This window comes from Rhipicephalus microplus, chromosome 10, assembly GCF_043290135.1.
Source record: "Rhipicephalus microplus isolate Deutch F79 chromosome 10, USDA_Rmic, whole genome shotgun sequence".
NCBI lineage: Eukaryota > Metazoa > Arthropoda > Arachnida > Ixodida > Ixodidae > Rhipicephalus > Rhipicephalus microplus.
In genome coordinates, this window is record NC_134709.1 from 66,935,548 (window position 1) to 66,947,621 (window position 12,074).

At 47.9% G+C, this 12,074-nt stretch overlaps 1 protein-coding gene across 1 annotated transcript in view; it reads right to left on the reverse strand.

Moving 5' to 3' along the window:
• The window catches only part of LOC119181632 (polycystin-1), a 29,416-nt gene extending 17,765 nt beyond the window's left edge, over positions 1-11,651 (reverse strand). The window contains exons 1-7 of the mRNA XM_075874691.1: positions 11,422-11,651; positions 7,361-7,529; positions 6,567-6,755; positions 5,103-5,350; positions 2,451-2,629; positions 1,868-1,986; positions 673-804 (exon numbers count right to left, since the gene is read on the reverse strand). Coding sequence (XP_075730806.1) covers positions 673-804; positions 1,868-1,986; positions 2,451-2,629; positions 5,103-5,350; positions 6,567-6,755; positions 7,361-7,529; positions 11,422-11,651 — 1,266 coding nt within the window. The remainder of the gene's footprint in view (positions 1-672; positions 805-1,867; positions 1,987-2,450; positions 2,630-5,102; positions 5,351-6,566; positions 6,756-7,360; positions 7,530-11,421) is intronic.
• Between the last annotated feature and the right edge of the window lie 423 nt (positions 11,652-12,074).

The following is a 12,074-nucleotide window of genomic DNA, read 5'->3' on the forward strand; positions in this document are numbered from 1 at the left end:
TGTTCAGAAACGCTCCTCGACTCGACTTTCACCCTTCACTTGACAAAGTTGAGCACTGCGCCGCTGCTCGGCTTAAAACGATGCTGCGCTACTCAAGAATCGCAGCAGATTATCAATATGCAGTGACTTGCCGTGCCTAGAGACGGCGCTTCCATCGGCTTTCTCAAGTGAAGTTGAAGCGTTGAGTGAAGGGTCGTTCTAGAATACGGGGGTAAGCTGCCTAGCTCTTCGCTTCCTGAAGGCTTGACACCTAGAGCACAGCTGCGATAATTTTTTTTCTCCAGTAGAGAATATCCTGAGACTGAAGTAACAATACAGCTGAAAAACAAATTTCATTTTATCTGTGTTGTGCACAACTTTTATCAAAGTTACTCGCTTTTTTGCGGGTGGCAGAAGTACAGATTTGTTGTTCTCCATTCTGAGTAAGCAAAATGTGAGTGATACCCTCAGACTCACTAGGTTATCTAAGTTTTAATGTTCTTGTACACCCTCTGTAGTAGATTTCACCCATTTATAGCACAGTTCTTTCTACCAGCAACTCTCGTTTTTCTTTTCATGCATGACGACTTCGTATGGTGAGTCGATGAAGCTTTACTGGCACTGTTGCTCACACCTTACACTGCGTAGCAGATGGGACGCACGCCGAGGCTTCGCGCGAAGACCTCTGCGTACCTTATCGTCCTCATCACCGGGAACCCACACGGTTATTGTGGCCCTGTCACTGTGGCCGTCAGCGCTGACGTGCAGCACGAAGCGGTACTCTTGACTCACGCCGTAGCGCAGCTCGTCCGGTATCTCGATAACCTGTGCACACACGTAGACACTCGTGTTTATGCCGTTTGCCTACATCGCTTCAGTGTGCAACACGTATATACGTCGCCAAAGATATCACATTAAATTATGATAGCGGAGTCGGAAAAACTTTAATGTTTGTTTTAAATTGATTGATATGGAGGGTTTCACGTCCTAAAAGCACCGCATGATTATGAGACTAGCCGTAGTGGAGGGCTCCGGGAATTGGCACACCTAGTGGTTCTTTGGCACCCCAGGTCAGTCGACCTAGTGTACTATTCGTGGTTCTTTAACTTGCACCCAAATCTGAGCACACGAGCCTACACCATTTCCGCCTTCAACGAAAGGAAATGCAGCCGCCGCAGCCGGGATTCGATCCCGCGACCTGCGAGTCAGCAGCCGAGTACCTTATCCACTAGACCACCGTGACGGGGCAATGTTTTTTTTTTTTAGAAAAAGTATGCTCCAATGGCAGAAGGAGAGCAGGATTTCACCATTCCACCGAAAGGTTCAGAGTGTATCCAGGGTGGCTGTCTTTCCTTGAAGCAGGAGAGATTGCTCTGACAAGATTGGCCGAGTGGATAAGAACTCGGCATGATTACACTTTAGCGGGATGTTTGTCTGCTTGGAAGCGCCACCGGGTCGCGTGTTTTGGCAGTGTTGGCGCACAACATGGCGACTGGACAAATAGTGCAGTATTCATTGCTTCCGCTTCTCGATATCATGAGCTGTCAGAAAGTTCCCGTTCTTACACAAGCGATTCATCAGATAGTCGAAGTGACACAAAAACTGCCGCGTAGGCGCGGGAAAATTCAACTGTGAAATTAGCAGAATGGAATAATGGCACGCTAGGTATTCGGGGCAATTCTCAAGCATTTCCACTTCTTTAATGCGTCCATGCTTGCTCCAGCTACCAGTGGCACATATTGTATTCCTGTGGCTGATTTGTAAGCGGTGCTATGTAGAGTCGAGTGCTCGCTCGCTGATTTCATAGCCTGCTCCGTCTCTGCCACTGAAATTCAAGATCCGTGTGGCGGACCTTATGACAGTCCATATAAGCTCCGCTATCGAATACCTGCTGGTCCAGCCGCTTTTTGGCGAATGCTTGGTACAAGGATCCATTTTTGTCGCACTGTTCGCAGCTCCAGTTGAAGAACAGGGGTGCGCCTTCGAGGTGCACCGAACCGCTGCCATCTGCAACAGCCACGATTCGATTAGTTTTTCATAAGAGCACCTATTACGAAAGCGTATTTGGTCCGTGAAAAAAAAAATGATTTCTAATTAAGGCTGTTGGATGGTCTGGAGGCAATCATATGCAGCGAGAATGGGCCTTTACAGGATACGAATTGCACAACCAATTGAGGTCGCCAAATACCAAATTCCTGGGCTTTCGCTTCCGAAACTGCGTTCTGCCTTCTAAGAGGAAAGTAACGGAGACTCTTATGCACGTACTTTTTTGGCGGGATTACTGGCAATTTTCTGCCATCAGATGTCCATTGGTCCCGACCTGTCGTCACTGTAAAGCTTGTTCACTTTTTGCTATGCGTACAGCGTCGCATCGTAGCTTGCCTGCTTTATGTCAGAGTGTGGTGTATTTGTCGCCTACGTCGTTTCGGGACAACAACTGCTATTGAGACGTATAGTTAAAGAAGGCTTACTAAGGACTAGTGTCTCGGCGTCTGAGAGGAAGGCCATCGGCGCCCCGTCGATGGAGGCGTAGACGACGCCGTCAGTGGCCGTCAGGTAGCCAACGGCCAGGGACTCGATCAGAACATCTGTCTTGCCGCGCCACATCTGACGAAGCACTACCTTGGCCATCTCACCCTTGCGAAGGCAGCTGCGTCATGAGAAAAAAAATTACGAATCCTTAGACTCCCTAAAACTTACCTGTGACGCAGTGGACGACGGAGCTGCGGTGCGCCATGGAGCATCCTACAATTGCTGCCACTGTATAGTCTTCCCTATAGAATGCAACTCTAGTGTGGTAGTTTACCCCTATCGCCCAGTCGGAAAATAAATATCTGCTGCATCTGACCGCCACTTAGGTTCAAAACAGAAACGTGCAGGCTTACAAAGAAGGCTAACTCTTAAACTGGCGACGATGCAGCGAGCAATGCAAAGAAAAACATGTGTAACCATAATAAAAGAGATGAAGAGAGCAGAGTGGGTCAGGGAATAAACGGGTGCTAAGTATATCGCAGTTAAAATCAAGAAGAATAAATCGACATGGGCTAGGCTCGTATCGCGTAGGCGGGATAACCGCTGGTTATTGATTGGGCCCTGCAACACTTTCTGAACCCTTTCTAACACTTTCTGAAGCGTGGTTTTTTCTTCGCTAATTTGAGGGCAATTGCCCGCGAGCGGGCAATTGCCCTCAAATTAGCGAAGAAAAAAAAGTAGCCAGCGGATCAAGCCTCAAATTATGTAAGGCTTGATCCGCTGGCTACTTTCAATATCCTAATCCTACTGGACTCAAAGAGAAGAAAAACACCTGGAAGGGAGACAGAAAGTTGCATGGGCAGACGATATTAAGAAATTTGCGGTTATAACGGGCTAGCAGCAAGCACAGTGTCGGCTTGATTGACAGAACATGGAAGAGGCCTTTGCCATGCAGTGGGCGTAGTCAGGCTGATGATGATGGTGATAAGTCTAGACCACCTTAACTGAAATATAAGCAGGTGTACAGTTTGCGCTGCCATTTGAGACGAACTCTAGAGAAACAACGGTAGAAGCTCTCTCAGTGAAACATCGCAATCCCTCCACCTCTTGCGCTATTGTAGATTGTAGAATTCGTTCTCCTGCGGAAAAGCCTTCGTAGGTATGGGTAAAATACTTAGTCAGCTCATTGTTTACATTCTTGTCAAGCCAGCTCAATCTTGACATTCATGACATCGTTGTCCCGCGTTAATTGCTGTCACGCTATGATTTTCGGTGTTATCTGAACAATCGAAACGCCCAAACGTCATTCGTTTTTATTCGTAAATAGGGGAAACATTCTTCGTCAAAACGGCGATGTGGTGACTGCACATTTTAACGCTCTGTTTGTGCGCTACATTGCGAGAAACGCATTTTTAGTGATTTCTTTCAATTCCTGCGCAGGCATGGCATTGGTTTTTTCGAGTGTTCAGTTTTGTTTCAACACACTTGCTGGCACTCGTCATGTGCCCTTTTCGCTTTGTGTGCATGTTGTGTGCGCGCTGGTTTGGAAGTATACGTCTTTTTGTTAATAAGTCGTACAACATACCGGAATATTTGCTCGCATTTCTCGCGTTAGCTCTATAGCACAAAACTCATCTATACTTGCCTAACGCGCGATATTTTATTGCGATAGCAGTTATATGGATACACTCGGCTGGATTTTGCCGCCGGCGTCAATGTCGGCGTCGGTGTCATGCGCCATATATGTATAAGTATCGATATATATATGAAAACGTAAAAAAATCTAGAAAAAACCCTCCGGCACGCGGAATCGAACGTGGAACCTCTGCGTCGTGAAAGCGAGCCGTTAGCCACTGAGCCAACTTGGATAACATCCTTCCCTTGGCAAACAGCAAGCTACTTATACCTCCCTCTTACCGCTGCTCACAACGTTTATGCTCAGCGATAACTCATTCTTACATTGGTGCGAAAGCTATAGAGGCGGGCTTCCGCACGTTCATGTTGCTGAGCAAGGTATACGGCAGCTTTCGGCTGATTGCGGCTTCGCTCGCTGGCATGGTTAAGCCGTTTATAAAATTATATACACGCAAGTGTTAAATGAAAAAAAAATATTTCGATAGTTCGGTCTACATTTTAGTGTCGTATTACACAAGTATGTTTTTCCTGGATCCCCAAACTGTGCGTTTTCGGCCGCACGCCGACCCACTACGTCATGGGCGTCATGCTTATTTTGGAAAACTATGCCGGTGCCGTTAAAAAAAATGCAAAAAAAACAGGAAAGGAATTTTCGCAAAGTGAACAATCGTCTTCAGCATATCACTCTCCACAACTGTTTAGGTATCATAATAAATAAGGTAGCATTTCTTTCGGTGAAACTAATGAGAACATTTTCGAAAAACATAAGTACAATTTGGTGACGAGGTAGCAGGCATGCGTTCTGTAGCTTCCACATCACTGTCAAGAGAAGCTCTCGCCGAGAATAGTCCACGTGTGTGCCACTTCCTCCCTCCTTTGTCATTCGTATACTTTTTACTGACTCATTCTTTCAGCGTTTTGTACCAACGTCCAATCAAATAAACTGAATGTGATAGACATGCGCCGCCACATGCACACGAACTCTTTTTGTTTTTTCCCGTGCTTTGCGCACTCACTCCTTGCTAATGGTGACCCTGTAGATGCAGTCTCCTCGCGAGCACGATTCGGGTGGGTTAGTGCTGCCGCTGCATTGGACCAGTGGGGGTTGACTCGTCTCGCCAGCGTAGAGGACCACGAACTGCACGTTGGTGCTCGCCTCCAGGGGTTGGCTGCAGCGTTCGGGCACCCGCGAACGCACCCACACCAACGCGGGACGTTTCGCGCTCACAGCTACTGGACGCCCGCACGGGCCCAGGCCGTTCACCTGCCAGAAAGGTCCATTCAGAACACCACGAATAGGTCAGTGTTTGCTTAACACGCCACAAATTTATTTAATTATACCAGTTCAGAAACTGCCTCCCGAAAAAGCGGCAATTCTGTGGTCGATTTTACGGAGGCCTGCATGCAGGTTGTCGAATCATGTGGGAGCAATTCTACAATGCACGGGAGCGCCACCTTTCTGCGTGAAATTTTGGGAAGCTGCGCGCAGCGCTGTTTTCGTGTCGAGCGTTTGGTATTTCAATGAGCACACCTCCGATATTTCAGCCAATCATTTTTTTTTTGAATTTCGATGCATGGGGCTTGTGGGGAGTGTCGCGAATTGTACGATTGAAAAGCTGAACACGTAGGTGTTTTGCGCCGGATCATCACGACAAATTAACGCGACACAGAAAAGGAAACAAAAAAAAACAAAGCACTGACGGGAAACAATATATTGGAGCATTTTTTTATCACGTACATACTAGGGAATCAGTCTCTACAAAGCGCATGTCAAAATAAAATATGTACGCTGTCCGTAATCTTGCATATTCACGTCTAAGAAGTTGCGACTCTTTGTTTGATAAAATGACTGACTGTGAACTGGAACATCACTAATAATAGTAATAATAATAATAATAATAATAATAATAATAATAATAACCAATCATTCGGTTCAACATCCGAAAACCCTGATGCGATTACCAGAGACGCCTTGGTAGAGGTAACCGGAAATTTCGACCACCTTTTAACGTGCACTTTAGTACTCGGTCCTCAGCTATTTTCGCCTCCATCGAAATTGCGCCCGCGATTCGACCGTGCGACCTGCGGGTCAGCAGGCGAGCTCAGTGATAACCACTGGACCATCACACAATTGTCGCTCGTGGTTACAAGCGCATTCCTAACATTAAGGAGTTTTTGAATAACGTTTGCAGGCGCTGCGGGCATAGCTGGCGCCATATCAGTTTTAGAATAGCGTTTGCTGCCCCCATAGAGAAAAGTCTAGGGACTTTTCCCTATAGGGACCACCAACCTATATACACGGAAGCTACAGGACTGCGCGGGCCGCGATCGCCGCGCGGCATTTCGGATTTTCTGTGAGCGGGCCGCGAACAGTGACTCGCGTTACGACGCCTGCGCAGTGGCAGCGACCGCACCGCAAGGGCTCGCTGTGCGCTATTCTAAAACTCCCCATTCTTTTTTTCAAGAGTGAAAGCGTTCACCTGAAGCCGAGGTCTGCAGACATGCGGCTCATCGACGACTGTGATTTTCGTGATGCTGAAGAGCTGCACGTCTCGGCCCACCCGAGGCCGCAGAGACGCCGTCAGGTAGTACTCGCCCGCAAAGGCGTACGTGTGGTTCAGTGTCGGACTGCGGTAGCGTGTGACAGAGCCGTCGGTCACCGTCTTGACCTGCATTTGCGTGCGTTCTTTTCTCATACCACATCGAATCTTCTTATCGTGTATCTTACACCCTGGCGTAAATTTGAAAAAATCAGAAGGGGGCCGCACATCTTGCCATAGCGGACAGCTTGTCTATAGAATGCTTCCTTTATTACGAATGAGTAATTAAAGTTGAATCTTGAAATCACAATAAAACAAACGTGAAAGTATCGTAATTGCTCTATTCAATGGGGTCGTCTCAGAAACCAATCGAGCGGCATGCAGTTGCGATTTCAGAATCGCACGCACAGCTGAGAAATAACCAGCACCGCTACACGCCCAATAAAAAATGGCAATAAATATCTTGAACGCGCGATTCATAAGTATCGAGCCACTTATATATGATGATTGAAATATAAATTTCAGACAGCCTCATTCATTGCATAGTAGGGAAGGTGGGGCTGTGACTCAGGGAGTCGGCAAGACCAGCCCCCATACAATGACATAATAGGAATGGCACCCCCCCCCCCCCTCTTGACAGGAAATTCTGCGCATGCCTAGGGACACAGCTCACTTCTAAGCCGTCATTTACAAGTGTTAAACAGACATTCAATCACCAAACTGGGGTGGCCTACAGTGAAACTTTTGCCGGGGACATGGTCGTAGGCAGACGGCCCAGGAAGCGCCAGGATGTCGCCCCAGGTGTAGTAGGCGTCGTAGAGAGATACGTTGACGTGCTGAGGGTGCGCCAGCAAGATTGCCTGGAACTCGTCGATTCGGGCTCGAATTTTAGTGTGCTCGTACCTGCGCGAAAGCTGGTTTTTACTGCAGCATATTCATACCGAACACGAGGTACAGATGCGGTTGTAATCCAACAGCAAGCACATGTTAAAAAGGCAAAATGTTATAGCGCAACTGACCGTTGCCTTGAGCCGCGAAAAATCGCGACGCGTTGTGCTGTTATATCGCGAGCATCGGCAATTCCAAGTTCCAAAGCAAAGGTGTTTGGCCGACCGGCGATGAGCAGCCCATCTTCCTGTTGGCCCATCTGAAAGCGCAAATCTTGAAGAAACGCTTCATCATTACTTATCACCAGACGTAGTTTCGAATAAGACTTCTTTTTTTTTTTACGATGAAGTTGCGGGCTGCCGTATCCTTATGGCGGTTGCCTGGAAAACGTGGTATGTTTGGGTGTTTTCTGCCGGCCGCCCATACTTTAGAAAATCAATTGTCCTTGGCACTTTTAATGCTGGCGTCTCGTTAAGAACAGCGCCGCATGTCCCTTCATTGCTTCTCGGGCAATCGGTAAGTTCTGCCAACTTTTGTACGTACGTGTAAACAACTGCCAATCAAGTATGCCGCAAGTGTTACGTGATGCACGTTCCTGTGCGAAGTGCACTAATTGTTATTTCCTAATAATTGTTATTATCAATTTTTGGGGTTTAACGTCCTAAAACCACAACATGATTATGAAAGACGCCGTAGTGGAGAGCTCAAGAAATTTCGGCCTGGGGTCCTTTTCTGTGCACCAGAATCTAAGCACATGAATCAAGCATTTTCCGCCTCCATCTAAAATGTGGTCGGCGCGGCCGGGATTCGGTCCCGCGACAGGCGGGTCAGCAGCTGAGTGCCTTATAGCCACTAGACAGAATACACCTTGGCGGGTTATCGTAATTTCTCACTGCCAACACACCACTGCAGTTCTGTCAGGGTAGAAGAGGCACTAATGGGCGTCGTCGTGCGTTGAGAGCACTGGCACATATCAGTAGTGGGATTAACCTACGTTCTGGCGGTAAATCCCATTGTTATCAACTATTTACGGCGGTATACCTGGACAAGAACACCTCACCGAATCGAACAGATTGCCCATCTCGGTGCAACAGTGATTATGGTGCACGGCTGCTGACAAGAAGGTCGCAGGTTCGATCCCGGTGTTGTTCGCCAAAGAATACCGGTTGGTCAAAATTTTCAGAGCCATTTATTGCAGCATGCGTCATAATTATATCGTGGTTCAAGCATGCAAAAGCCGCCCGGTATTTAAAAAAAAAAGAACAAGAACAGCTTCTCTGGTCAAATTGTGATTGCAAAGCTTAGTTAAATGCGCCGTCGTGGTGGTCTAGTGGCTAAGGTACTCGGCTGCTGACCCGCAGGTCGCGGGATCGAATCCCGGCTGCATTTTCGATGGAGGCGAAAACTCTGTAGGCCCGCATCTGGCCGAAATTTCCGGAGTCCTCCACTATGGCGTCTCTCATAATCATATGGTGGTTTTGGGACGTTAAACCCCACATAACAATCAACTCAATCAAGCTGAGTTGAATCATTTGTGATCACTTCTTGTGTACAGCGTCCTGTGCTGAATGGACGTAAATCCACACTCTTCGCTTTTGATAACATCTTGAAGACACGAAAACATGACGCATCAAAGTTTTGGGCTCGTGTATTGAATGAGGAGCAATGTTGCCAGATGCTAGAGCTAACAGGAAAAGATTGATTGATTGATTGATATGTGGGGTTTAACGTCCCGAAACCACCTTATCATTATGAGAGACGCCGTAGTGGAGGGCTCTAGAAATTTCTACCACCTCGGGTTCTTCAACGTGCACTCAAATTGTACACGGGCCTTCAGCATTTCCGCCTCTATCGGAAATGCAGCCGCCGCAGCCAGGATTCGATCCCTCGACCTGCGGGTCAGCAGCCGAGTACCTTAGCCACTAGACCACCGTGGCTTGGCTAACAGGAAATGAAATCGTAATAAAGGAACTATGAAAAGACCATGGCGACGTTCGTGAAGGTGCTAAGGAGACGTAATAATTTGGGCAATTTTCTATTTCTGAGAAATATTTCTGAAAAATATGCTAAAGAGATGTCACTAAAATTTAAAGGAGATTTCAAAAGCATCACAAATTAGATTTTCAGCGAAAACAGGCGCAGCTATGAAGGAAAGCGTATATTTACATTATTCACTTGACGGAACGCTGAGCGCATGACTAAAGTTACTCTTCGATTTCGCCAACGTATGTTTGAGTTCAACACTCAATTGCACAATGATCGACAATCGCGCAACTAGCAGTCGACAAACGCACTATTACTGAACGTGGTGATCTAATTTGCTGAGAAAGTTAGAATGTTGCGAAAAGGATAAACCCGACAAGCGACTGTAAACATATACAAGCACAAGCGCGCAGATCCCCCCCCCCCCCCTTGTCGCCTGAGAGAGGAGAGGGCGTCAAGGGGGGTGCACGCAATGGCAAAGTGACAAACCTTCACATCCCTCCCCCCCCCCCTTGAAAGGAAACCCTGCGCGAACGCCTACAGAGGTTTCTAGCTTGTCAGGCACACATGCCTAGTGTGTACCGGAATTCCGTGTGCCGACCATGCGTCCGCGCGTGCCCTGAAAACATGGCCGCACCACCGGAAAGAAGCTATCGCTTTCCACCTATAATCTACTAAGTGGCTGTTCGTGCGCGCTGCAACAGCTCCCTATAGCTCCGAACAGTTTACGTCAGAGTAACATCCTTTAGACTCGACACGAAATTATGTGCCGCTTCGACATCGTTTTCGAGACACATACTCGAATAACCGATGCCGTAGGCTTAATCGATTGGCGGTTTTGTGATCTTAGTGGATGTAGATTACGTCAGAAACGTAATAGCGCGGAAGCAATCTGATCATCGAGTATCAATGAGCCCGATCCATCACCCTTTTGATTTATATTACGTATTTGCTAATTGTTTTTATCCTCAGTGGATGACGCCGCTTGTCAAGGTGGCCGCTACGGCACATTCTATTCGTTATTACGCTACGCCTCTGCGTTACCGGAATACTGCACAGATTACAGCTCCTCTTGATTGATCGATATGTGGGGTTTAACGTGCCAAAACTGCCATATGATTATGAGAGACGCCGTAGTGGAGGGCTCCGGAAGTTTTAACCACATGGGGTTCTTTAACGTGCACCTCAATCTGAGCACACGGGCCTGCAACATTTCCGCCTCCATCGGAAATGCAGCCGCCGAAGCCTGGATTTTATCCCGCGACCTGCGGGTCAGCAGCCGAGTACCTTAGCCACTAGACCACCACGGCGGGGCACAGCTCCTCTTCAAGGATGCTGTCGAACCATTGAAGATTAGGCCCTTCCATCAGGTTGAATTGGGCTTCTATTCTTTACATGCGATCCGTTCGTTGGCGCTTATCTTAGACCCATCTTGCGTGAACATCGCATTTCGCTCGGCGAAGACATGCCCACTCTCGCGTCAGTTCTGGCTGACGATCACATCGGGCAGTTGGTTCATCAGGAGAATGAGAATCGTTCGCTATCTTGAAAGTGCAAGTTCCTGAACACTGACATGCTATTCTACACTCCACTTAGCCTCCCTGCCCTGTACCTTTGCGTGTTTTTCGAAGGTTCCTTCCTGGACATCCTCCACCTTGGCCCTCATCCTTACCTCTTGCAGTGGGCCCTCGACACCTTCCAGCTCACGCTTCTCGCAGCACACACCACTCGCCAGTTCCTTCTTGGCCTCACCTCGCTACAATACAAGGCCACGCGACCAGCGCTACCACAACCCCGCGACATGAAAAGCTCGACTAAGGTATTTGCTATGGAATCTCTTGTGTCCACGAGTGATTTGCCGAAATAGGAAAGCCGAAATCCGCTTAATATAGGCCAAACTGACTACTGCTAATCGAGCACCGACCTCTGAGTGGGCACCACTAGGAAGATGTCGCTGTCATCACTCCATCGAACGCCGTCGTAGACGCAGATGTAGGCGTACTCGAACTTTGCCCCGTCGCATCGCTGCTTCAGCACCAGGGCGGGCCGGAAGCGCGTCGCCCTGACGTGGCTCCCGCGAAGCGGGTGGGGCACAAATTGAGTATCCAGGGACCATCCCGTCGGCAGCCACAGCCACACGAGCCAGAGGTACATTGCGTATGCGACTCTTGACTAATACCCACTACGGATGAAGTGAACGGAGGCGCCATGACACTCAATTTTCAGTCGTAGTCGAACGACGAATTAATCTTCGAGTCACTGTAGTCCAGCCGTAGAAAATTGCTCTTGAAGCTGTTTTCTGAAGCTGTGTCAAAAAAATTGACAAATACTAAATAAGTTCTTTAAGTAGACATATTATGTTTCTGATGTACACAGATTACAAATTAAATATAAGATTATGCCAAGACAGGACGAACCTGTAAGCAAAGTCGATTTTTTCAGGGGTAAAGCTCTCTGTTGTGGAGGCTTGTCTGTTGGCTTTGGCATTGTGCGCCGTAGCCGCCGGCGCCGATGATGATGATGACGATGATGATGACGACGATGATGTTGATGGTGGTGGTGGTGATGATGATGATG